At 48.8% G+C, this 26,355-nt stretch overlaps 1 protein-coding gene across 1 annotated transcript; it reads right to left on the bottom strand.

Annotated features, from left to right (window-relative positions):
- Window positions 1-706: 706 nt before the first annotated feature.
- Window positions 707-23,705, bottom strand: SLC37A3 (solute carrier family 37 member 3). The gene is made up of 15 exons (XM_015409309.1): window positions 23,527-23,705; window positions 21,840-21,954; window positions 17,917-18,009; window positions 15,780-15,863; window positions 14,186-14,331; window positions 13,810-13,906; window positions 13,400-13,484; window positions 10,739-10,935; window positions 10,083-10,224; window positions 8,961-9,062; window positions 8,487-8,545; window positions 6,761-6,804; window positions 6,087-6,099; window positions 3,011-3,166; window positions 707-2,320 (listed from the first exon to the last, which is right to left on the bottom strand). Exons 1-15 carry the CDS (start codon window positions 23,619-23,621, stop codon window positions 2,228-2,230), a joined length of 1,521 nt encoding a protein of 506 aa, XP_015264795.1. The 5' UTR covers window positions 23,622-23,705; the 3' UTR covers window positions 707-2,227.
- Window positions 23,706-26,355: the final 2,650 nt, after the last annotated feature.

The raw sequence follows: 26,355 nt of genomic DNA, 5'->3' as shown, positions 1-26,355 counted from the left end.
TACTACTGTACATTTAAGTGTTTTTAAAAAAGGCATTTTTGGAATGAGAGAAAGAATCCCTTTTTCCCCTCTAAAATGTATAGCTAATTTAAGTGTTTCTTCCTCCCTCAGTCTCAGCAGCAAGAAGGTGGGGGGCCGAAAGTGAAATCGGTGAGGAGGTGTCAAGGCCTCAGGTACAATGTTCAGTTTTTCCAAAGCAGGCTGAGAACTGGCCAGCCAACCAAATGACCCAAAAATCAAACTCACAATGCTTTTCTAGATGCCACAGACAGATGATCAGCACTGAATCAGGACCAGGAAGCTATGCGACCGAATTCACTGAACTAAATCCACCCAAGGAGGTGAGGCTTTTTACTCTGACTTGATTTATAAGGCAGACCTAAAACATGACATAAAGCAAAAACCCCTGCAAGGCTGCCGCTGAAATAAGCCGCCCCTTGTTCTCCATGACGTCTAGCTCAACTTGTTTAAGTCCCAGCATCATTGCACCAAGCACTTTCTCACCCCATAGCACTGGTTGCTATTAATGGAGCAGGGAGACTCGCAGCATAATTTCAGGAGGGCAATTTCAGCCATGCTGGTCTGCAGTAGAAGAGCCAGATTCGAGTCCAGGGGCATCTTAGGGACCAACAAATTTTTCACAGTATAAGCTTTTGAGAGTCAAGATCTCTGACAAAGGGAGCTTTGACTCACGAAAGCATAGACCTCCCCAAATCTTGGTCGGTCTCAAAGGTGCTATTGGACTCTCAGCAGAATGATACTTGGTACAAGGGAAGCTTAATTAAACACTAGACTGGGGGAGGGGGTGAGAAAGAGAACATGACAACAGTTCTGAGAGCATCCCCATCCTTTTTTACGTGTTTCACCAGCAGAAAATCTTTGGTGCAGACGAAAGGACAGATCAGCCATATTCTCTTGGATAATTCCTCACTGAGGAAGCAGGCCTCTGAGGATCGCAAAGTGTCTCCAACACAGGACAGCAAATCATTTTTGCTGTTCAGAAATGGATAACACTCGGGTAATTCAGAGCTCCCTCCCCCCTTTCCTACCAGTCTCTCAAGTGCATTCAAAATCCTATCATCAACAATCACCTTAAAATTAAGGACCATGGTAAACTGACTACTTTTTCTAAGAAATGCTTAGTACGCACGTCTCCAAAGACACACCCTCATTTCTCACACTGCAGGCACATCGACAGAAGAATTCATCAAGCATGGAATGTGTCCGGCATTGTTGGAGAGAAAACAGCTCACGATAGCTGAATGGGACAGATATTTAAAACGGAAATAAAAACACAACCTCTACTTTCTTCTGGCAGGCTAGTAAGGACCTGGGCTGCTTCCACAGATTCAAGGTTTCCTGATGTCCACTTCGTAATGATAGGGCCAGGCAGGAAGCAGACAGCCGGTTCTGTCAGCTTCCAAAAAGCCAACGACCAAGTGGCACAAAGTGGACAGAAAGTGATGCTTTAGTGTCAAGTAACAAAAGGGCCTCTCTTTTTTTTACCCCATTTGCTAAAGAAGTAGCAAAAAAGGCTGTCAGTTTTGTGCCTCTGGTCACTGTAAGGTGTTTGAACACAGCACAAAAATGCAAGTAGACAGATGGCACGAAGAATTTAGGAGGGCCAATTCACACAGAAACGAGCAGTTGAAGTGTTTCCTGGACTGTACCCCTTGTGGCTGCATGAGGAGAGGTTGTACACGTGGATGCTTTCCAACCACCCATAAAAGCTTCCTTCACACAGACCCGCCTAGCCCAACAGGAAGAGGGCAAACCTAAACTCCTCTCCCAGACACACCACTTTTCTAGGGACAAGGAGTTTTGGCTTGTGAGGAAACATTCACAACGTATGTTCCCAGCCACCAGCAACCTGAAGCACTCCATTCCGGGAACATCTTCACCGTTCGATTCTGATGATTGCACGAGCCGGCCCTGAGAACGTGAGGTATAACTGAAAAGAAAGCAATCCTCTCTGGCCCAGTCAACAAGCTCGTCAAGAAGCACACTCCCGCAGAAGACCACAGCACATCTTCAGATGGATTAAACCATTCACGTATCAACAACCGTCCAGCAGCAAATCCTTTCAGAGTTATTTTCAACCAACTCTGACCTCAGCAGATGGTTAAAAAGAAAACAAAAGGTACACGTGAACCGTGGGAAATTCCAATAAGCGCTCTCTCTTCGCTGGCCTTCCCTGAAGGGCTCCATGTAACAGTGACCAGGACAGTCAGCCAGCCAACCTGAGTGCGGGTCTCTCTCTCAGCAGCGCACTTATTTCCCTCACAATCAATGGTGTGATGAACAGGACGGTTGAACTCGTCTGTGAAAAGAAATGGAATTAAGGACCATGAGACCAGGGCACAGTGCAGTTCAAAGCCATTCTGGCAGCTGTTCTACAGTTATTTCACACAGTAGAAAAAGAGATTGGGTATGCCAATCAAAACAGTTGTTGTGGGTGTGCCAAACAAAAACCAAAAAAGTCTTCACCTGCTGGTGGAAGACAACAACAGAGGGTGACAGATGAATCTCCCTGGGGAGAGCGTTCTAAAGTTTTGATGCCACCACCAAGAAGGCCCTTTCTCAGGTTGACACCTGTCAAGCCTCAGATGGCCAGGGCTCCTGAAGCAAGGCCTTTGAAGATGACCGGAATGGATGGGTGGGTTCATATGGAAGACGACAGTCCTTAAAGTATGCTGGCCCCAAGCAGTACAGGGCTTTAAGGGTCAATATCATTACCCTGAACTGGGCCTGGGAAACAAACTGGGAGCTCATGTAGAGGGAACAAGACAGGAGTGATATGGTCCCCACAACCCACGTCAGTCAGCATTCTGGCCACAGCATTCTGTACTAAATGTAGTTTCTGAACAATCTTCAAGGCCAGCCTCATGTAGAGCACATTGTAGTAATCTAATCTAGATGTCCGTCTGCCCATCCCTTCCCCCCTCTCCGGAAGGAATGAAGCTGGTGAAAGGCACTGCTGCCACCTGTTATCCAGCAGTAAGGTCCTTACCATTAAAATGAAGAAATAGAAAACCCACATCCATCCCAGCTTTTCTTGGATCAAGGACACCAGGTACTGAAACAGAAACACAACACATTCGAGAGTTGAAAGGCCATCAAGGGATGCAGAACACACAAATGAGACTTTTTCTTCTTTCTTCATGCTCTGCCATAGAGCTACCCCAGGTTTCCCCCTCATTTTTTAAAAAAATCTCTATACTTCGCAAAACGTTGATGCAGCTTCATAAACTAAAATTGAATTTAACATAAGAACAAAACCACTAGTCAGCTTCCTAAAGGATGTGCAGCTTTAGATGCAAAACCCAAAGAGTTCTGGAACACTCATTTAAAGAACACAAATATGTTAAATTGTATGCAGAAAGCATTTCTTGGGAGCTTTATCACTCCTGTGTGTGTAAAATCAAAAAAACCTATGTATAGATTCTGCCCTGAAGCATTCTGTCACTCCCTTTGTTTCCAACAGCGCAGACAGGTCAAACGAAGGAAGGGGGGAGTCGCATCTTCTCTGTATTATTTCTTTTATTGTTGTTGAGATTTTCAGCATACTCCACCTGCTTGGTTCCCACTAGGGGAGAAAGCCCAACTCGTGGAATCTCAGCTGGTTGCTATGGAAATGGATTGTCACCGATAACTCAGGTAAAGGAGGAAGCAATTTGTCAGACACAAAGCCCCGGTTCCTGAGGCAATGGGGAAGTTAAAAAACTAGGGAATGGGCAAGGTGAACACACTCGATACGATTAATTCTACAGAGGATGTTTTCCATTGTGAGTGTCAGACAATGGCCAACATGACAGCGCGGAGAACCATCAACGCTGCCTTCATGCGAGGGGGCAAATGATTGGCTCATCAAGGGAAAACCACCCCAGAGACAGTATAAAGCAAGCGGGGACTCACCCCACCCCCACCCCCTCTCACCAGAGAGCACTACCAATAAAGTTTCTTGGTACAATTCCTGGGGCCTGTTCAAAACCTTCCTGAAAATGAGGCAGCCATCTACAGCCCCAGAGGAATCCCCTGGCGCTTTGTTACAGGAACTCGCGACTTCACCAGAATCTTAATTACCTTCTTGCACCACACAAGGTTTCCCTCCAAAACCAGTTCTTTAATTTTTTTTTCCTTTGTTGGATTGTGAGACGATGCTTCTGCGTGTTACAGCCATTGGCTGCCAGAGGACTTTAAGTACACTACTATGCAAACCATTAGTTTTGATGGAATTCTCGGGAGAGTCACAGAAAGGAAGTGACATTAACCCTTCAAGCGAGAAATTCAGTACTGGGGCCGGTAATCCAGCCTCGTGAATCTGTGTGTTGTGAAAATGCCATTTCAGAAGGCAGCATGCAATTCAAAACCTTCCCTGGACACGAACTCAGATTGTTACAATTTTAAAAATCAGAATGAACATTCGGGCTGGCAAGTGATTATGGAAATCCTAATCCTACAGGTTTCAATCCCTTTCTGAAGCAGAGTAAATCCACATGAGGAAGAAGTGTGTGTGTGGGGGGGGGGTGGAGTGGAAAGTGCAGTCAAGTCGCAGCCGACTCATTGCAACCCCATGGGGTTTTCAAGGTGAGAGACGTTCAGAGGTGGTTCGCCATTGCCTGCCTCTGTTCTACGACTCTGGACTTCCTCGGAGGTCTCCCCTCCAAATACTGACCAAGGTTGACCCTTCTTAGCTCCTGAGGTCTGATGGGACTGGGCCAGCCTGAGCTATCCAGGCGAGGGCAGAAAAAAAGTACAGGATGCAAACCAAAGATGTGGCACGGTTGTGTGCCGTAGACATCTTCAGAGGAAGGCCGGCCTGGTACAGTGGCTAGAGCAGTGGTACCCCATCCACAGCTTTGCGGACAGCCACATTTCCCAGTTACCACTGACCAAAAGAGCCACACTTGCTTCCATCCCTGCCATGAGGCCTGCACCTCAGGGAGGCTCACAGCTTGCCCGTTCCTTTGCCAGTGGCCATTTGAAGGTTTGAATCGCCTGCCAGTCACAAGCCCCACCAGCCAAGGACCCTTGCCCACTCTCCTGAAATATGAGGCAGGTGCCACACTGGGGAACCTGTGGCTCCTGAGCCACTGAGTGAGTGTCACTGGGCTAGAGTGTTGGATTGGACCCAGATGACCAGGTTCAAGCCCCCCAACTTAGCTCAGAGAGTGGCCTTGGGACGGTCACGCTCTCCGCCTAAATCAGCAACCTCACAAGGCACTTTTGAGGATGAGAGAGGGTTTATGTGTGTCACCGTGAGCTCCTAAGAGGAAAGGAGCAGGTATAGACGAGGCTTTCCCACATCCAGAAAGGGAAGTGTCTCTTCTAACACAGTTGTGTACCATCTGCAGTTAGACCATGCATTGCTTCACTAACCAAGGACACCGTCTTCATTACGTGGGCTTGGCAACCACTACGGAGCAATGGCCGTGTTGGCACAGGCAGCACCATTTGCGTGATTCCCAGGGAGGGCTTCCCTGAACAAACCTGGGAGCGTTTGGTAGGATTACCCTTCTACTTCGCAGCGTGTGACAGCAGCGTGCTCAACAGAAGGACTTAGGAGTGCCTCGTTCTGCTTTCAAAAACCATGGCCTTTTCCCAGCCTCGGAAGTGAGCATGGAAAGATTTTCAGGCTAGCCAAACCGTAACCACCCCCCTCCAGTCTGGGGGCCTTGGAGGATGCCACCCAGGATCAGGGCTCCCTGCAGACACCAAAGGCCCCTGGTCAAAGGGGGGGCAGGGATTCTCTCCAGGGTCCCTTTTACACCACTAAAAACCCAATCCAGGCATCACATCCACACAACTAGCAGCATTTTTTTTAAAGGGATTTCCATGGGGAATTCAAAAGGGTACCTTTGAAACATGCTAAAAAGCACTTTGAAACTTTAGTTAAAATAAAACACAGGCACTCTAATATCGTACTCAGTTTAAAAGGGCATTGCCTTACTTCCACCACAACTTCATTCTCTAGTGGACTTTCCCAGCTGTACAAAATCCAGATTAAAAGTGGATTATTCTTTTAAACCATTACCTCCATCTGCGACTGCGCTACCAGCAATGTGCCAGCCCCATTCTACCAGGACATTTTCCCTGCCTCTACATGTTCCCTTGACACAGCTTACAGGCAACACTCTCATGTTTTCCCGCCCTTAACAGCCTCAGAGAGCTTCAGTTCCGGATATATCAGTTTGGTTCAAAGAGCCTCACATCACGCCACATCCCTTCATAACAACCCTTTCCAGTTGTTGCTTCTTTTGTACAGCTAGGCTGATAAGTTTGGGAATATATCTGTTCTGCCATATGTTTCCATTGTGTCCTTCCCTCAAGGAGCTTGAGGCAACAAACATCTCCCGTTTTTGTGAGGTAGGTCTGCCTAAATTAAAGACAGTGCCCGTTGCAAGGTCACCCCCCCCAGTAAGGAGCCACTGAATTGACAGCTGCCCAGCTGTGTCAACTCGCCAGACTTTCCCAATATCTCCAGTATTTTGTTCTCTAAAGTTCAGCCCTGCCTGGGAGATGGATAAGAACACTAGGAGAGAGCATAAGGAATAGGAAACTACCACAAAGAGACCCACAAAAAAATTACTGCCTCTTCTCATTTCCCCAGTCTACATGGCGGTGGCTGAAAGAACAAAGAACTGATTCTTCCAGTTTACAATAGACCCTTGGGCTGGTTGCCTGGAGGCAGAACGTATTTACCAGAGGTAACCAGGTAGGTGGATAGTTCAGAGGCTCTGCCAGGCCTCCCCACACCAACACCATGCACTGCTCGGCAGCTGACAACATGGAGCTGGGAGATGTCTATTGGACCATGTAAAATGGGGGGTGGTGAGAATGCCTGAATTGCTGAGAAGAAGAGATTGGATTTATACCCCGCCCTTCACTACCCAAAGGTGTCTCAGAGCGGCTTACAAACTCCTTTCCCTTCCCCTCCCCACAACAGACACCGTGTGAGGGAGGTGGGGCTGAGAGAGCTCTTGACAGAAACTGCTCTTTTTCAAGGACAGCTCTTATCAGAGCTACGGCTTGCCCAAGGTCATCCAGCCAGGTGCAAGTGGAGGAGTGGGGAATCAAACCCGGTTCTCCCAGATTAGAGTCCGCGCACTTAACCACTACACCAAACTGGCTTTGTTTGGTTAAGGTTTGGTTAAGATTTGGTTAAGATATTCTAATACTGTTGGTACAAGAAGTCAGTGATCTGATTTTACACATATCTTTCAGAGTGTAGTGATGCCAGACATATCACAGTGGAAGCAAAAACCCTTCGACCAACCACCACCCTTCAGACTTCTATCACTTTTATACCATATGATACCCTTCAAACTTCTGCCACTCTTCAACCATCTGCTGTCCTTCAGATGTCTACCACCCTTCAACCAACTGCTGCCCTTCAAACTTCTACCACCCTTCGACCATCCACTGCCCTTCAGACTTCTACCACCCTTCAACCATCTACCACTCTTCAAACTTCTACCACCACTGGACCGTCCACCACCATTCAAACTTCTACCACCCGTCGACTCTCCACCACCCTTCAAACTTCTACCAGCCTTCAACCGTTCACTGCTCTTCAAAATTCTACCACCCTTCGACCATCTACCACCATTCAAACTTCTGCTGCCCATCAACCATCCACCACTCGTACAGGAGGGTGTGATCATCAGAGGGTGTAGTGAACTGTTTAACATCTGTGTTAAAGTAAAAGCAGCAAGCATTCTGCCTAAGTAAAAACCAAGTTCAGCCCGAAAAGAAACAAATTATCCTCCGTGTAAAGCTTCTATCCCCCTGTTGTGTTTTCTGTAAATAAAGCCTGTTCTGTTTTGAAGTTAACAAGCCGTGGTGCCTAACTGTTTAATGGTGAAGCAAATACACTAGCAGTGGTCCTTACAAATACCCTTGACAAAGAAGTAAAACAAATACCCTGAAGAGACTTCTGTAGATTTGTATAGCGGGCTGGTCAGAAAAATTATAAGCAGCTCTGACCAGGCACTTCACGCAGACCCTCACGGTACCGTGAATATAAAGGGGGCGTGTGTTATACACATATTACTGCTCAGAACTTCCCAGAGGAAGGGCGGACAAAATTATACAGGTGAGATGATCAGAGGTAATAAGTCTACAAATTCCAGCTGCTGGGGAACACAACGGGGGAAGGGGAGGCTTTGGCCTGCGTGTCCCTCTTGCAGACGTCCCGGAGGCATCTGGCTGGTGCTAGAGATAAACTTTTGCATCGGAAGCAACCCTTCTAATGCTCTTAGCAGCACTGCTCGCCAAAGTGCCTCTTTGACTTATGCAGCCTCTCTCCTTGATGCTGAGGGGCACCAGATTTGACTGCCACAGCCTTACAGAATGAACAGAATCTTGCTGGGCTGCACCTTTAGTAGGCCTATATTATCAGGAGCCCCCGCTCTTGAGGCTGCCAGTACCAGTATGTGTTACCTCTGCTGACACTAGGTCTAAAAGGGATACTGAAAAAGCCGCACTGATCTCTTACCTGTGACAGCCATGATAACGGCATTGATGACTTTGTTGTTTGGTGACCCTAGAGAGATGGGGAAGAAAAAGCGAAGCCCCCCAAGAGTCAGAATTCATCACTGGAAGAGGGAATGAGAACCTTAAAACACGTATCTGCCACAGCGGTAAAGGCTCTCTACCCCCTCCAATTCGGCTCGGCTCACACTGACGGACTTTGCAGGACAGGCTCCTGCAAGAACAGTGACCTGACACTCCTAGGCTGGAAAATTCTCTCATTTCTTAGGGAGTTAAGTGCTTAAATAGAAACTGGGCAAATCCTTAGGGTGGACTGCTTTGTATGGCCAGGTCAAAATTAACCAGAAAGCAAAAGAAAAAGTCTTGCATTTTGAGACTTAACTGCTCTGGTTTACAGTTTCTGGATAAGATGACAAGCAGCCTGCACCCCCCCCCCAACTCCCCATCCAAAGCAGGAAAGGACTCACGGCTGTATCCAAAGAGAGACCCAACCGCCAAGATGAGGCTAATGGCTAGCACCGGAGCTCTCTTCTGCAGCATATCAGAGATTAAGCCTTGGATGGTGCCACCTGCAGAAACAAAGGGAACACAGGACCTTCAAGTCAGGAGGGGATATAACCATCTTCAAGTCCTTGAAGGGCTGTCATATAGAGGATGGTGCAGAGTTGTTTCCTGTTGCCCCAGAAGGTTGGACCAGAACCAATGGGTTGAAATTAAATCAGAAGAGTTTTCGGCTAAACATTAGGAAGAACTTTTTGACAGTTAGAGTTGTTCCTCAGTGGAACAGGCTTCCTCGGTAGGTGGTGGACTCTCCTTCTTTGGAGGTTTTCGAACAGAGGCTAGATGGCCATCTGACAGCAATGCTGATTCTGTGAACTTAGGTGGATCATGAGAGGGAGGGCAGGAAGGGTTGCACCAGTGCTTAGTTCTTGTGGCCCCTTCTTATACACCCAGGGAAATGCTGATCGCCACTTTGGGGTCAGGAAGCAGTTTTTCTCCAGGCCAATTTGGCTGGAGATCCTGGAGGTGTTTGTGTGTGTGTCATCATCTGGGCGTGGAGCAGGGGTCACTGGGGTGCAGGGGGGTATTTGTGAATTTCCTGCATTGTGCCGGGGGTTGGACTACATGACCCTGGAGGTCCCTTCCAACTTTATGATTTGATGAATGCAGAGGGCATTGGGGGGGGGGGTGGTAACATCCTAAGCAGCCTTGCAGTTTCACCTGGAGTAAGATATCACAGCTTTCTAGGAGGGTACATTAAGACATCATGAACAAAGTCTGGTACATTCTCAGACTTAGGCACTTCTCCCCCGGCCTCCTTTTTCCTCTTCCTCTATGCAAACAGAGACTGAACAGGAAGTCTTCAATCTGACCACAGTTTGTTGCAATGCATGAACACGGTCACTTCTAACACACTAAGGACTGTTTCTTGCTGACAAGCCAGGGTTTAAAAGCGGGATTAAACCATCGTCGGGAGTTTTGGTGTGAAGACAACCCAAAAAAAAACTGTCAGAGTCGGGACCCCCCCATTTCCCCAGTATAAGTTTCCAGGCCCCAAGAAAGCCAAAGCTGAAGTTTGCTTCACGTACCTACAATCCCCCCGACATCGTACCAGATGGAGAGCCTGTCGGCTTCTGCCTCCTTCCACCCAAAGTTGCTGCTGAGGTAGAAGGGCAGCCAGAAGAAGAAGGAGTAGTTCACCAGTTTCAAGCAGGCGTAGGCCAAGGAATACTGAAAGAAGGACCAAAGGGAGAAACCATCAGGGAGCTGGGCAGACAGAGCGCTGGACGGGAAGCCCTCCGGGGGAGGGGGTGCTAGTTCAAATCCCTGCTCTGCCATGAAACTTGCCTGGTTGGCTTTAAGCCTTCATGGGACCATGGGGAGGATAAAATGGGAAACTCTGAACAAACTGATCGCCCTTCTACAGAAAATGCAGTGCGCACGATTTGCATGCAGAAAAGGCTCTCTCTCTCACACACACACCCCAGGCAACCCAGGCACCTCAAAGTTAAATAAATTCCTCTAAGCATTGAGAGACACTGCCCTGTTCTCACTAGAGCCTTACAGCATTCTCCAGGGAAAACATCATGGTGTGTTCAGATTACATAGGTAGAGGGATCATTAGTTGAAACGTCAGGTTCTACAATGCCAAGACCACGGCCACACATCCCGGATAATCTACAGCAACTAATGAACTCCGGCTGTGAAAGCCTTCGACAACATATAAGGTAGAGGGATCCCTTACCAACATCACACCGGGCAGGCAACAAGCCTGGAAAAACCCAATAGCTTTGGGTTGGGGGATACTGCTCGGATCAGCAGTCTGAACGGTGTAATTTTGATCATCTTCGTCGTAGTTGTCGCTCCCACCCATTAAGGGCTCACTGACATCTTCTTCAGCAGCCCCAACACCATCACCCTCTTCGCCAGCTTCGGGGAGGCCTAGAATCCACAGAATGGAAAAATTGAAAACAAACCAGATCCCCTCTCTCCTGGCACAAGTCCGTGCTCACTCTTTTGGGTCATCGTTCCTCCCCTTCCGACCGGCTCACTTGCTCTCCCATATCTCCATCGTCCTCTTTGGCTTAAGACACTCTTCAAGCTGCTGTTCTGCAGAGAGAGTCACCAGTCTCTACCCCTGATCTTCTAGTGCTCATGAAAAGTACGATCCTTTCTCATGCCGTTGTCAGCTCTGCCTTTCCCTTTTTCTTTGGTGAGATTTTGCATGGGTGTGTATGACTGGGATTTATGGTTGACGTCTGGCGACCCCTAGTGGAGCTTGGATGTTTCAGAGGAGTGGATTATTATTGGATGCCTCTGCGTCCCAGCCCTGGTATTCATTGGAGGTCACCCTTCCAAGTACTTGCCAGGGTCGGCCCTACTTAGCTTCCGAGATCTGACGAGATGGGGCTTGTATGGGCGATTCAGGTAAGGGCAGCTCTGCCTTTTCTGAGTGTCTGGCCATTAACGGGAAGACACAACATATTCGTGAACTCCCTAAGCGACTGGGGTTGGATTTCCCAGTGGCAGAGTTGCCCGTGAATGCATATTTGAGGACCATTAGAACAGACTAAGAAGACGAAGGAGGAGAAAGAGATTGGATTTATACCCCGCCTTTCACTCAGAGTCTCAGAGCGTCTTACAATCTCCTTTCCCTTCCCCTCCCCACAACAGGTGGGGCTGAGAGAGCTCTTTCCAGAACTGTCCTTGAGAGAACAGCTCTGACAGAACTATGGCTTGCCCAAGGTCATCCAGCAGCTGCAAGTGGCGGAGTGGGGAATCAAACCCGGTTCTCCCAGATTAGAGTCCGCACACTTAACCACTACACCAAACTGGAAGAAGAAAGAATTTTCTAAAAGCGTGCACACAAACCAGCTAGCTCAAAGCTAAGCTTGAAGAAGAGCCCCTAAGAAAACCAAGGGCTCTTTTCTCATTTTTCATTTCCAGGGTGGGTGTGCCAATATCAGCCAGTCCCTTACGTGGGCAATGCTGGGTGGTACAGAGAACGCACAAGACTAGCACATAAGGATCTGAGGAAATGTGCACTGAAGTTAAGCTCGTATGCCCGCACAGAGCAAATGCAAAACGAGGTATTTAATTTTAGATTACAACCTCAGCCACCAACATTGTTCTGATGAAGGGACACAGCATGAGCTTACTGTTCTCATGAGCATCAACAGGGACCAGGCTTCAAGCTAAGCCGGTGGCCTGCTGGAGCCAGCATTCTTAACACGGGAGCCAGCTGAGAAAGGAAACCCGTTTTGGAACCGGTGAAACACAGCAGCTAAAAAAGTGAACTGTGATCTGGGAGGCAGCGAAATCTCACCTCGTCCACAAAATTCATCAAGAGTGGCCACAGGCTAGCTATTCTTTCTTCACCACGGGTTTGTTGTACAGGGCTGTTGTAAGGATTATGGAGCCCTCTCGACACTTACTAAGTACTAAGTGCTAATTTGATTGTTTAGAGTCTTCTTCCTGTGTGCAGGGCGTTCCAACTGGCCCAGGGAAGGCATCTGCACAGAGACGCTAACGTGCGCCTCAGCCTCAAGAATGCATTTACAAACAGAACGTGCACAACCTGGGTCTCACTGCAGCGTCTCTGGAAGTAGTTTCTGTGACAGGAAGTGGTGGCGGCTACAAGCATGGACGGCTTCAAAAGGGAATTAGGTAGGCATATGGAGCAGCGGTCCATCAGTGGCTATTAGCCACAAGGTATAGATAGAGGCTCTGGGGCAAGTGATGCTCTGTCTTCTTGGTGCTTGGGGGGGTCAACAGTGGGAGGGCTTCTAATGTCCTGGCCCCACTGGTGAACCTTCTGATGGCACTGGTATTTCTGGCCACTGTGTGATACAGAGTGTTGGACTGGATGGGCCATTGGCCTGATCCAGCATTGGCATCTCTGATGTTCTTATGACTGTGGAAACATTCCCTCCCCCCCCCCCCATGGCTACAATCACAGCCAGTGCCTCTGATGTACTTTGGCCGTAGCCATGACAGGCTGTCTGTGCCAAATGCATCTCTGGGGAGAGCTGGGAACACACAGGGGGAAAGAAAACATAAGATTTATGAACTGGCCCGATATTCTTGGCCAGGGAAACAGTCCCACTGCTCTAAGTGGCAAATAAAGAATGGGGCTTGAAGCTTTTCACATTTACACTGCGCTGTTCTGTCAAGAACTTGAAGATTAGGCCCTGAGTAACTCCATGAGGTGGCGACTTGTGCAAGATTACCAGGTGAGTAGTCTCCCAAAGCCCTTGAACTTCTCATGAACTACTGTGCCACACTGACTGTCAAAACAACACATTTCACAGCAATAGGAGCTGGGGGGCACAGCAAGCTGAGGAACAATCAAGTATTGGAAGGCTGGCTTGTTGGGAGAGAAGCCAAGTCATCTGTTCTCACTCACCTACTTCTTTGGGAGACGTCACAAGGCCAAAGAAGACAATAACTCCACCAGCAAACTGTACCGATGCCGTCACCAAGAATGCATACTGGAGTGGGAAGAGAAGCACAGACGCATCTCTTATGCATGGCTCTTTGGAACCTCATCTTAAAATAAGTGGTTGAGGCCTCCTTCGCAAAAATGCCAGGCCTTTCTACACAGCAGAAACTGTTGTGCAGATTCCTTCCAAACAGCCACATACGAAAAATCTCAAGAGCATTAGAAAAGCAGGCACGATACACGCACCACACAGCTTTTGTTGTCATAACACAACTTCTTAGTGTATTTTCCCCTTCACAAAGAATGCTAAGTAACTACTGAATGCAGCCAGTCCCTATCCGTGCAGAAGGGGCGTGGCAGGCAGCTCCACCCACCTCATAGCCGTACTGCAGAACCGAGGATGCAAGGAACGCTCCCAGGATGTTGCCAACCGATGCGCAGGCGCTCCAGAGGCCAAACACAAAACCCCTCCTGGGCAGCAAAAGACAGAGACAGAAGCAGGTCTGGTGAGTGCTGAGAAGGGAAGATTTCCACTGCATTCTTTCCTTCCTCCACAACAGGAGACGCATCAGCAGTTAACCCTTCATGGGTCGCTTCCCTTGACCAGGCGCACCAAAGTTGTTAGTTCAGGGACGTTACCGAGAAAGGGAGTAAGATAATAAAATGTCTCACATGCATATATATACATACACACACACACACACAGGAAAGATAAAATAATAAAAAGGTGGGTGATGGCGCTCAACATACCCAGCTTTGCCGAACCACTTTCCCATGACAGCCACCACGCAGGGCCAGCCAGTGGACTGCAGCAAGCCATTCACAATCCACAGGCAGCAGTAGAACCACTTGTGGTAGAAATGCAGCCATTCCGAGACCGTCCCAAAGACAAACACCTGGACAGAAAGAAAGGGGCACTGTAAACACCAGGTTTTAAGGCAGCTTTGCAATATAAGCCCACTTGTTACTAGTCCGGCTCGCCTGAGCATACCTGTACTCATCATTGATGGCTTAAAAGAAAATTAGGCAGCACAACGTTTTGCAAGAACTTCCTTGGCCTGGTCAGCTTGAGGCAATTCTTGCTCAGCAAGAAAGCGGTTCTCTCATAAGCCTTGACTAAGGACAAGATTTTGGGGGATACTAAGTGAAAACAGAAGGGGAAGGAGGAATGAGAATTAAAATGCCTTCAAACCTAGAAATACCTGGAACAGGGGCTGTCATACAGATGACGATAAGCCCTAGCAGCTAACTCCCAGAATCCCTTTGGATCATTTTGAAAGTCATACCACTACCTACACACTAAGGATGCCAGCCTCCAGGTGGGACCTGGGGATCCCCTGGAATTACAGCTCATCTCTAGACTATAGAGATCAGTTCCCCTGGAGAAAATGGCTGCTTTGGAGGGTGGATTCTATGGCATTGTACCCCACTGAGGTTCCTATCCTTCCTCAGGCTCCACCCCCAAATCTCCAGGAGTTTCCCAACCTGGAGCTGGCAACCCTACTCTCCCATCCCCTGCCAGTGGCCAAGGGGTACCTGGCAACCCTACTACACACTTGGATGGGGGGAACCCCCAACATTTCCTAGGTGAAAACTACCAGCTGAATCAGCTTTCACTTTGAAGAAGTCAAAAAAGTCTCACTGCACAACAGAAAGGCCACAGTAGATTTTCAAAAGCCTGCCTGAACAATAAGGTTACTGTTCGTGTCAGTGAAGTTAAAGGCAGTCTTCACTGCATGTATCAGGCCATGTCTATTCCATTGTTTTCTCATTCTGTGATCTGTGCTATTACATGGAACGTTGTATGTAATATTTCACTGCATTGGCTCTCCAGTCTTGTAACTCCTGCTTTACTGCATGTATTATGATGTGTTTTAGTACATTTCTTCCCAATCACAATGGAGTGGTACGGATACTCTTCTTTCTGCTTTGTTTTTAGCTGTAATTCTCCTTGGATCTCAGCAAAAAAGGTAAATAGAAAAGCAAGAAAGAAACAGGCATGGTGTACTCAAGTAAAGCGGCCAACTTGTGTATTAGCTGGTTCCGTTTAACCAACTCAAACGTAACTGTCTAAAAACATGGGTACATTCAGGGGTATTGTACAAACTATGGATTTCTCTTGACCAGCAGATGCAATCAGCAACACGAAAATCATAAAGACTCTTACGTGGGCCCTATGTTGTTATGTTAGAATACTGAGAAACATAGGTTTTTCTTTTAAAAACACTGGTTTCTAGTCTATTCAAATACAACGCTAAAGAAATTCTTCCCCAAAATAAAAAAGGGTGCTTAGGGGCTACCAATCTGTTCTCCACGTGGACAGAGGGAAGGTCTCCCAACTTACCACTAACGCAGAGGAGCACATGCCAAACGAGAGGACCAGGCGCATATTCAGACGATCCCCAACGATCCCGCTGACAAAGAGCCCCTACAAAAAATATATATACACCACTGTATTTTAGCATTCAAGCCACTGGCGAAACTGATTCTGGCCATGAAAGCTTATGCCATAATGAAATTTAGTCTTTAACTCTTTGGTGCCTTCGTTCCACACAAGCCAACATGAAGCAACTGATTAAACTCACGTCTTTGTTTAGGGCTGTGCGAAAGACCCACATTTCTTCTCAAGGCCTGGTTTTTCTCTGAGCCTACGTGAGGCAGCAATTCTAGTGTTGGACTGGGACCTGGGAGATACAGGCTGAAGTCCCCACTATGCCACGGAATTTCATCAGGTGACATTGAGCCAGCCACACACTCTCAGTCAAGCCTACCTCACAGCGCTGTTGTGAGGGTAAAAACAGAGAATCGCATACTGTCGTTCCAAGCTCTTTGCAGGAGGGGTGGGATAAACATGTGCCAGACAGATTTATCCCTGCCCAACTATAAAGTTGACTGTGCCAATCACTGTCTCTCAGCAAAACCAACCTCAAAGACCTATTGCAAGGATTAACTGGGGCATGGGAGCGGGAAATCACCATGCAAAAATGGTACTGAGAAAAGGAAAAGCTTAACATAGACAAAAATAAACGCTAGAAACAAGAAGAAATGTTTCTTTGAACTATTAACACTGAAACATTGACAGCCTACCATTCCAACTAAGGGAGAACAATACTAATGCGTAAGAAAAGACGTCAGTCATTAAAAAGGTATCTGAAGAATCCACTGCAAGTTTTATATTGAAAACACAACATGAGCAGAACTTGCACAGCCCCGCTTCCAGCCCTTTAGAACCAGGAACCATCAAATTATATCTGTGTTATATCTCCTAGGAACTCAGGGCACCATACCCAACCTCCTGCCCACATTTTATCCACACCATATGAGAGACAGCATGGCGAAGTGGTTAGAGCAGTCACACTCACAGTGGCTCAGGAGCCACGTGTGTCTTTTGATATTCCACCGGTGGCTCTCCTGGGCACTGTTTCCCAATATGGCACCTGCCCCATGTTTCAGGAAAGCAGGCAAGACCCTTGCCCAATGGAGCTCATGGTCGGCAGGTGGTTCTCATCTTGAAACAGCTGCTGCTGGAGGCGCAGGTGAGTTGCCAGCCTCCCAGAGGCCTCATGCCAGGGACGGAAGAAGAAGAAGAGATTGGATTTATACCCTGCCCTTCACTCAGAGCAGCTTACAAACCCATTTCCCTTCCCCTCCCCACAACAAACACCCTGTGATATAGATGGGGCTGAGAGAGCTCTGAGAGAACTGTCCTTGAGAGAACAGCTCTGACAGAACAATGGCTTGCCCAAGGTCATCCAGCAGCTGCAAGTGGAGGAGTGGGGAATCAATCCCGGTTCTCCCAGATTAGAGTCCACGCACTTAACCACTACACCAAACTGCAGTGGATGGTAATTCCCAATGTAGCGCTCTGTGAGCTACAGAGTTAACACTACCGGGTTAGAGTATTGGAATAGGGTCTGGGAGACCCAATTTGAACACCCACTCTACCCTAGAAGTTTGCTGGGTGACCTTGGACCAGCCATGCACACTCTCAGTCTGATTCTCAGGGTTGCTGTGAGGATATAATGAAGGAGAGGAGAATGGTGCGCTTTGGGTCCCCACTGGGGAGAAAGGCAGGGGTATCAGGGATGTCAATAAACAGAGACAGAGCACCGATTGCCCAAGTGAGCTTTCACAGCTGAACGGGGTTCTAACGACACCACCACGCTGGTTCTATCATTTTGGGCAACAGCTCAGATCCCAAGGCCATTTCGATCCCTCTAAAACTCTTCTGAGCTCCCCTACTCTGGCCCCAGCAGTCCACCTCTGTTCAATTGTCCTATCAGATGTTCGTCCACACAGTCACGAAGGCTGCTCTGATATTCTGGGGTCGCAGGCCAAGCCCACAGCCAATCCCATGAGGTTTCCTGGGCTCCACTGGTTGGAGATGCACAAAACCCCACTTGTAACAAAAGGAAGAATTCCCCCGCTTTGTGGGCTTGGTCTTCACTCCTGGGCTTTGTATGGAAAGAAGTTCTACCCACCACAGCATAGGAGAACAGGAAGATGGTGTCCAGCGTCCCAAGGAAGAGAGTGGCTTCTCCGGTGTTAGGAAATAAATGGCTGCTGTTCCATAGCTGCGGGGAGAAGAAACAGAACTAATAAAGCTGTTGGACTGTAGATTTGCTGACAGAATAAGCTACCTTCACACTGCTGTACGGACCACTAAGGGGGGACAGAAATGGCAGCTTCATCACTTCAATGTGGACGTGTGGCCCTCACCAAGAGACCAGCCAGTCACCGAATACTAGAGCATATTCATCAGCAAAACAAAGCCACTGCTGCAACTCTGACTCCTGCCACTAGAGGGCAGTCCTCTTTGCACTTTGGTTTCGATAACAGGCACAGCTCAGAGTGTTGGGTTAAGGCGTCGTTTGCTCTTTAAAAAAAATGTTTTTATGAATATGAAAAGCACGAATCAACCACAGTTCCATGTTGTGAGTATTCAAGACATGAAGCAACTTGCCTTGCAAATACAACAATAATATGACAAAGTTTGAGTCCAGTGGCACCTTTAAGAGCTACAAAGTTTAATTCTGGGTATAAACTTTGTGGGTCTTAAAGGTGCCGGTGGACTCAAACTTTGTTCTGTTGCTTCAGACCAACATGGCTACCCCACCTGAACCATCACATGAAGCATTTATAGAACTGTTCACTGAAAGGGATGTGGCTCAGTGGTAGAGCGCAAGCCTTGTTCTCAGGGAGGTTCCCAGGTTCCAGCCCTGGCATGTCATAAGGATTTCCTGCAACAGGTGCTGGGGAAATCCTCTCTTTGCCAGAGCCCTTGGAGAACCACTGGCAGCCAGAGCTCACCACACTAAGCTGGATGGAGGAATGGTCTGACAAGATGAGTTCAAATTTGCGACCAAACCTAGGACAGAGGGGCCAGTATAGCCGCAGGAGTCCATCGCCCAACCCAAACGGACTGGAACAGTAGTACAAGTCCCTGTATTCCTCTTCACAGCCTTCCCGAGGAGCCTCAACAGGCCCCTATCCCTCCGCAGGGTGCAGCAGGGCCATTTGCTTTAGTTCCATCCCAGCTTCCCCGTGGCCCCAGACTGGCCCTGACCCACAGCCTGAGACACCCACTCGCCTTCCGGCTCTGGGCATCCCTGTGCTGGGGTTGCCACTCTGTTCAGTGCCCTCTCCCACGCCAGCCAGCCTTGTTCACGCCTTGTCCGCCTCGCTTGTTTCTTTTCAAAGGGAACTCCAGTCCCTAGAGAGCTGGAAAGAATCCTAGAAGGCAAGATGTACAGAAGGCAGCCGGTTTCCTTTCCCCTCTCTCACAGCGACACACAACCACTGTTTTACCGGAGTAAATGTTTAACTGACTCAAGGTTACTACTGTCAGCTATGCTGCCGTGAGTGTGCTGTATGTTTCTAATTGCTGTGCATTCCTTCCCATGCGCTTAATTGCTTCTTTGCTGTAACGCATATCTCTCAAGGCCAGTGGAGGAGTTGGTGTGTCTAGATTTTGTGGGAAGCTTCTTACGTTCCCAGCTTCTACAGCCGTTAGAAATCTGCCAAATGCCCGCGCACGGGAGCCCATCTAATTGGGCACTACGTGGGGGGGTGCATACAAAAGCCCTATATCCTATTATGCACATAGGTACCCCGCCATTCCTAACAGTGTTCATGTTACTGCATCTATAGCTTTTCAATAAAAGTAAAACCTTCCTAGAAGCGTGTACTTCATTGTCTTGCTGTGGATCCCGACATTCCGTTAGGAATCCTTTCATTCCCTATCTCAGCGCCTCTCTCAACCCGAGATGAGCGACAGAGAGGGGAAACCCTTGCCTACAGAACCGGATGAGCCCAAGGAGCCAGATGATGTGGTAACCACGGCCTCGGTACCAGTGTCTACAACGCCGCCGCTATCCGGTGCAGTGGGGGGGACTATCCCGAAGTACTCCTCGACGCATCTGTTCCTGACTCCCCAGGCCCCGAGATACCGGGCTGGACAGAGTGGCAGACCCAGTTCAACCCCGAATCAACGGCAGAGACCTATCTACTGACGGGGGGCCCCCAAGAGACAGCTTGTATGACAGGGGCCTCGCCGCTGCGGCGGGATTACCTCCATTGGGAGCCCCCTTCGAACCGGTTGCTAGTTCATGGGTGACGGAGCGATCGAAGGCCCGGAGTAGCTGGGTGTCCCCAGACGAGGGACTGGAACTAGCCAAGCACATGGAGGTGGCTGACCGTGACATTCAGCACCTACAGCAGACCCTGGAGGAGGTCATCATGGCCATCCCAGACTTGGTAACGAGAACGGTCGGGGAAGCGCTGGAGAGGCACCCGGCTGCCCCAGTCGTGCCGGCGGGACCACCAGCGCCCGCCTCGAGAGCCCCGGCGCAACCAGGTGACATGCCGGCCCCGAGACCAGGAGAAGCCCCAATACCTGCACCGAGACCGGCTAGCCCGCGGGGCCAGGTGGTGCCGCGCCCGAAGGATTTAATAGAAGCTACGTTCAACGGGAATCCTGATGAGCTCTCCTACTTCGTGGTGCGAGTGCAAAAGTTTGTGGATTGCTCGGGCCACCTGTTTCAGGATGATAGCTGAGAATGGAGGCGGGGGATCACTGGGAAGCCCGAACCTTTGTTGTAACCCCAGCAGCACGCTTTCCCCTCGTATTGGGGGCCCCCTGGCTACACGGGCATGACCCTTATATACTGTGGGAAGAGGGGAGGGTGCAATTCTTCTCTCCCAGATGCCATGAGCACAGATGGGACGTTAAGTGTGGGGGGGAAACCCCTCTCGAGACCCCGGGAGAGCTCTTAGCCCAAGAGGAACTGCTCTCCATTCCTCCTGAGTATCGAGACTTGGCTAGGGTTTTCGGGGAAGAGGAAGCGGATGAATTGCGCCCCCAGCATTAAAATTGTGCCGGGGACAAAACTGCCTAAGGGGCGAATCTATGCTATGGGACGGGCTGAGAAGGATGAACTCCAAAAGTTCATTGATAAAAACTTGGCGAGGGGTTTCATCAGGCCGGCTTCATCCCCCTTTGCGGCCCCGACAACCGGATGCAAGAAAAAGGACGGGGGGGTTGAGGCTCTGCACAGATTACCGGGTTTCGAAACCCTTTTAACACCTCTTCCACTGAGGTATTCCCAAAATGGACCGCAACAAGGTTATCAAACTGTAAAGGGAATCAAATAATCCCCAACAGCTGTGGCAAGCAGCAACTATGTCTCTGACTGGCAAATGGAACACACAAGAAGCTTCCTTATACTTAACCAGACCTTTAATCTATCAAGGTCAGTATTCTCTACTCAGACTGGCAGCAGCTCTCCAGGGTCTCAGGTAGAGGTCTTTCACTTCACCTACTTCCTGGTCCTTCTAACTGGAGACGCCGGGGAATTGAACCTGGGACCTTCTGCGTGCGAAGGAGATGTTCTACCATTGAGCCATGGCCCCTCCACCCAAAAGAACCTAGAAGACAATACTCTTGAAGCTGCCTTCTATTGAATCAGATGATCGGTCCATCGAGGTCAGTACTGACTATTCAGACTGGAAGTGGCTCTCCGGGCTGAAGTCCGTCAAATCAATTACTAATGGGTGCTTTTAACTGGAGACGCCAGGGACCAAGGCAGAGGCTCTTCCACTGAGCCACGGCCCTGATATTCCATAGTCAAAGACCAGGATTAATTATTTGTAAAAGGCTTTTGAGACACATTTAAACAGGACAAGCTCCAGCTTTCCAGGTGGAGATGGTTCCATAGTCTCGAAACAATACATGAAAAAGTCTTCTTGTCCATCACCAGTAATTTCATACCCAACGGCACTCATAAAGGCTCTTTTCACATACTCAGTCCGCACCGAATGGTCATTCCCCTGCTTACTGGCTAGCTCCCCAGCCCCTGGAAGTCAGGCCCCAGCTCCAGCTGTCCAGTAACCCTGTTACCCTCACCTCATACGGCTGGAGTTTAAGGGCCGTGTCGTTAAGGTCGGAGGGGGTCCACTGGCTGGAGATGCTGACCTTGACATTGCTGAAGGTCTTCCTAGAGGCGTGGAGCAGAGAGTAGCTGGGAATAAAGAGAGAGGCAGAGATGGAAATCACACACAGGATAGTTCCTTCAGACTGCACAGAACAGGGCTTCGTTTTCTGAGACACCTGGTGCTCTTTGTTTCCAGTAAAGGGGTTTTCAGGAAAAGCGGTTCCAGGAGAGACTACACATTCTCCCCAGAATCTCACCTCTTTCTGCACAAGGCAGAAACGAATGGAGTTTCCTGGCAAAGCAACAACAAAAAACAACTCAACCCCCAAAAAACCACCCTCCCAAACAATTCATTTGGCCAAGATGAGAGAGTATCCATCTCAGCATTCAGCCAGCCTCTTTCCAACAGCCTCTTCCAGCTGCCCATCCACCCAAGCGCCCCATCGCCAACAATACGCCTCCTTCCCCAAAAGGACCAAAGCAAGATTTGGACCGGGGAGATCATCAGCTGTACTCCAAGAGGCACCTCACAGCCTGGCAGAGAAGGATGCTTTTCCTTCTTGCAACCAAACCCACCGGCAGCGGCTGGAAGAGGGGGGCGGCTGAATTCACTCCCGGGAGGGGGGGGGAAGCATTCCTGTTCATCACAAGCTACACTCTCCACACCGATATCACACAGCAAATTGGTGATCCTAAGTAGATGCCAATATTCTCACTCAGAATCACTGCCAAGATCTGTTTAAGGCAGCCTTTTCCAGCAGTTTCCTGCTCAGCCGGGATTTCAGGATGCAAGACAAAAGTAGCACTGAGTTATTTTTTTATGTTATTTTGGGGGTATTTTTATGTGCATGTGTGTGTGTGTGTGCGCGCACCTGGAAGTCATGGTGACCTCTGGTGACTGACCCCTACTGAGATCCTGGAGGTTATTCAGAGAGGTGGCTGAATAATGCCTGCCCCTGCCTCCTGCTGCTGGCATTTCCAGGTCTCCCACCCCAATACTCAGCAGGGTCGGCCCTGCTTAACTTCCGAGATCTGACAAGATCGGGCTTGCCTGGGCTACTCAGAATTCAGGGCGCAGCACGGAGTTCTGAATCTCTTTCAGACCACCTGCCCAGACCAGCCAGTCTACTGCAAAGTCAACTGGGAGGGGAGTCAGCACAGGCACCAAAGCACTTGCAGAAGGCTATCTGTTCTGGACTGATACAGGCAAGAACCACTGAATAAAAGGGGTGGACAGTTAGACCCCACTTTTCTCCCCAAACATCATTGCTCTCTCCTCCTCCATTTTAACCCCCCATGATACAGGCAAGAACCACTGAATAAAAGGCCAGGCAGGTGCCAGAAATCTGTGCTTAGGTGGACAGTTAGACCCCACTTTCCTCCCCAAACATCATTGCTCTCCCCTCCTCCATTTTAACCCCCCGACACACCTGCGAGGTGGGTTAATCTGAGAGAGTGACTGGCCCAAGGTCACCCAGCAACCCTCCACAGCAGAGTGGGGATTTGAAGCTGCCTCCTCTACCCCCAGATTCTAGCCCGCCACTCTAATCACTCTGCCACACTTTGGGCTTGGGACCCCCTCCCAATCTTGCATATTAACGTTGCCCCCAAAGATCGTAACACAACAGCTCTTGGACAGAATCAAACACAGCCACCTACCTGAAGAAAGTGAGGAGGAACACGGCAACATGGTGATGGGTGAACTGCGACACAAGGACCCTGTTTGCAGGCGGCCGCCTCAAAGATCCCGGCATAGCTTTCCTTCTGGTCCCACCCCAACTCCCCCCCCAGCCCTCTCTGCCCTTAAGGCTGGAATGTGGCTTACGTCATCTTTCTTCTTCCTGGGGAAAAAAAAAGTAAGTAAGTAAGAGGAAAATCTAGGAGGAGAAAGCATTCATCAAAGTGTTGAAGTTGCAATCCTAACAATTCTCTTTTGGCAAAGAAGCTTCAGCAAACAAAACAGGACTTGCAGCCAAGTAAGTACGCTTAGGAACGGACTGTAAGGCCAGATACATTCCGCTGAAAGAAGCTTGGATGCTGTGCTCCGTTTCAACAATCTTAACTTACGCTTACCCATATAGAGGCACTCATAATGTGGTGGTGTCGCATATGGGATCCTATGTTCCTCTTTCACAAGGAGACGCCTGTCCCAAGGAATTATGAGGAAGCAACCCCAGAACTCCCCTCTGCTCAGGCTTGAAATTGGCCACTTGGCTGGCTACCTGCAGACTGCTGGGTGTGGTCTCACAGCTGAGATGGAGCACACGGTTGCATCAATCACAGTGCTCAGCCACTCCTCCCAAAGGAACCAGTACACCCCAGCACTGATGCAACTGGGGACGTATGTTTTGTCCCTGCTTCCCTCAGAATCACGGTGCAATCCTGCACCTACTTGATTCCCTCCCCCATCACTTTGGGACCCTTCCCAATCCTGCAATGGACAGATCGCAGCAGAACTGGGGCAGCTGACAAGTGGGCAGGAAACTCTGGATTCTCCCAGTCCCACCGACATTGGCACCATTTCCCCCTATCTCCATCCCCACGGTGGCCCTTTCAACCCCCAACCCCGGAGGACTTTTTCCAGATTTTTAGATTAGTAATTAGTATATTACTGTTTTGCTTTAAAAGATCTCAAGGAAAACAAAAAAAGGAGGGGAAACCAGTGTACATGAAATGGTACAAAGTGCAAAAAAAAGCTGGCTGAAATCACAAAAGTAAACAAAGAAATATATGAAAATAATAATATTTATAATGCCGAGTTCAATAACCATGTAACAGGATAAGGCCAAGGTATTCATACAAGCGGTGGCTCAAGTGGTTAAGACGCTGAACTGCAGGCTGTGGAAGGCCGGTAGTTCGGCAGTTCGAGACCCGAGTGTGCCGCATGACTGAGTGAGCTCCCGTCTCTAGTTCCAGCTCCTGCCAACCTAGCAGTTCGAAAGCAAGAAATTGCAAGTGGATAAATAGGTACCACTTCAGTGGGAAGGTAACAGCCTTCCGTGCGCCTTGGTGTTTAGTCATGCCGGCCACATGACCACAGAAACGTCTTCAGACAGCGCTGGCTCTTCGGCTTTGAAACGGAGATGAGCACCGCAACCCTAGAGTCGGATTCGACTGGCTTTTGAGCAAGGGAACCTTTACCTTTACCTTATTCATACAAGAAGCGACAGTAGTGCAGAGAAATAAAGTCCCAAAAATTTCAGTGTGTCTCACTCCTGTTGTATTCCATAGTCCAACTTGACATACATTCATCATAGAGTGAACTCATATAGTTCCTGGAAATTCCTTATGATCTTGAAAGCCATCAGCCACAGAAATCTTGAAATCCATAAACCATACAGACGTGTAATCCGGATGTAAGCTGCCACGTTTCAAATAATTCTTTTTCATAACCAATAGGCTATAGTGGGACCCAATCTCAGTAGTAGCACATACAGAAGCCAGTTTATTCCGTCACAAAGGAGCATGGTGGCCCCCGTGGGGTATGAAGCAGGGAAATGCACCGTGCAGAAGCCCCGTTGTCACTGCAGCGACAACAGGGAAAACCCCAAGAAAGTGTCCCCAACAGGGAAACAGGGAAAGGGCCTGTGACTGCTGCTCTTGCTTGCCTGAGCTTTACTATAAGACAGTGGTTCCCCACAAGTCCAAATTTACTTGGTATGGTGACCCATCCAAGGCAGGCCAAAGGTTTTTGGGGACCCTAGGCAAACTGTGACCTTGGCACCGCTCTAATTCAGCACTCTGTTTTCTACAATGGCTGAACACACATTTTTGAGAAACCAACACACACCGCACAAAGGGGGCAGCTGCCCCCTCTTTGAGTCCGAAGCCCGTGGCATTCCGACATACGCAGCCTCTGCATACGGAGGTTACATTCCAGCCTTTCACCACTCTCTCCTTCTCCATTACCCCTCTCTAAACCCCCCCCCCCTAAAATTCTAAGAAACTCGCTCTAGTAATCATCAGGTTACTTGATCAACATGTATATGCAGTGAAGAAACAAATGCCAACTAATTCATGACATGGAAGATACTATTTCCAGGGATCAGACCTCGGTTTCCAAAATACAAAAGAGAGCAATGGAAAGGGCAGGGGGGGCCACCAGGTAGGGCTGGCCCGCAACCCACTTGGCACAGGCTTCATGACCAATGCTCCCTCTGAGCCGTGGAGTCTTGTGAGCAAAAAATTCTACATTGTTGTGGGGTTTTTTTAATTAAAAACATTATTTTAATTTTACAACGTACAACAATACAACAATAACTAAAACAGATGTCTGTGAGCTACTGGCATTAAAGTTGTGAGCGAGCAATTTGGCTACTGCATCAATTAGTTTGCTCTGGAGCCACCCTTCCTGAGCGAAGACAAAAAATGTGTGAGTCGGAGGCTACAAAAATATGAGCTAGCTCACACTAATTCAGCTTAGAGGGAACCCTGTTCATGACCCACTTTTGGGTCCTGACCCACAGGTTGGGAAACAGTGCTAAGGGA

This window comes from Gekko japonicus, unplaced genomic scaffold (assembly GCF_001447785.1).
Source record: "Gekko japonicus isolate JY-2015 unplaced genomic scaffold, Gekko_japonicus_V1.1 scaffold515, whole genome shotgun sequence".
Taxonomy (NCBI): Eukaryota; Metazoa; Chordata; class Lepidosauria; order Squamata; family Gekkonidae; genus Gekko; species Gekko japonicus.
This window is presented reverse-complemented; position numbering and strand designations above follow the sequence as displayed.

Coding starts and splice junctions, on each gene's coding strand:
- SLC37A3 (XM_015409309.1), bottom strand. CDS start 23,621: ATGCCGGGATCTTTGAGGCGGCCGCCTGCAAACAGGGTCCTTGTGTCG. Junction 18,010..21,839: donor TTAAACTCCAGCCGTATGAG/GTGAGGGTAACA, acceptor TTCTCCCCGCAG/CTATGGAACAGCAGCCATTT. Junction 6,805..8,486: donor CTGTCACAGGTAAGAGATCA/GTGCGGCTTTTT, acceptor ATGGTCCAATAG/ACATCTCCCAGCTCCATGTT.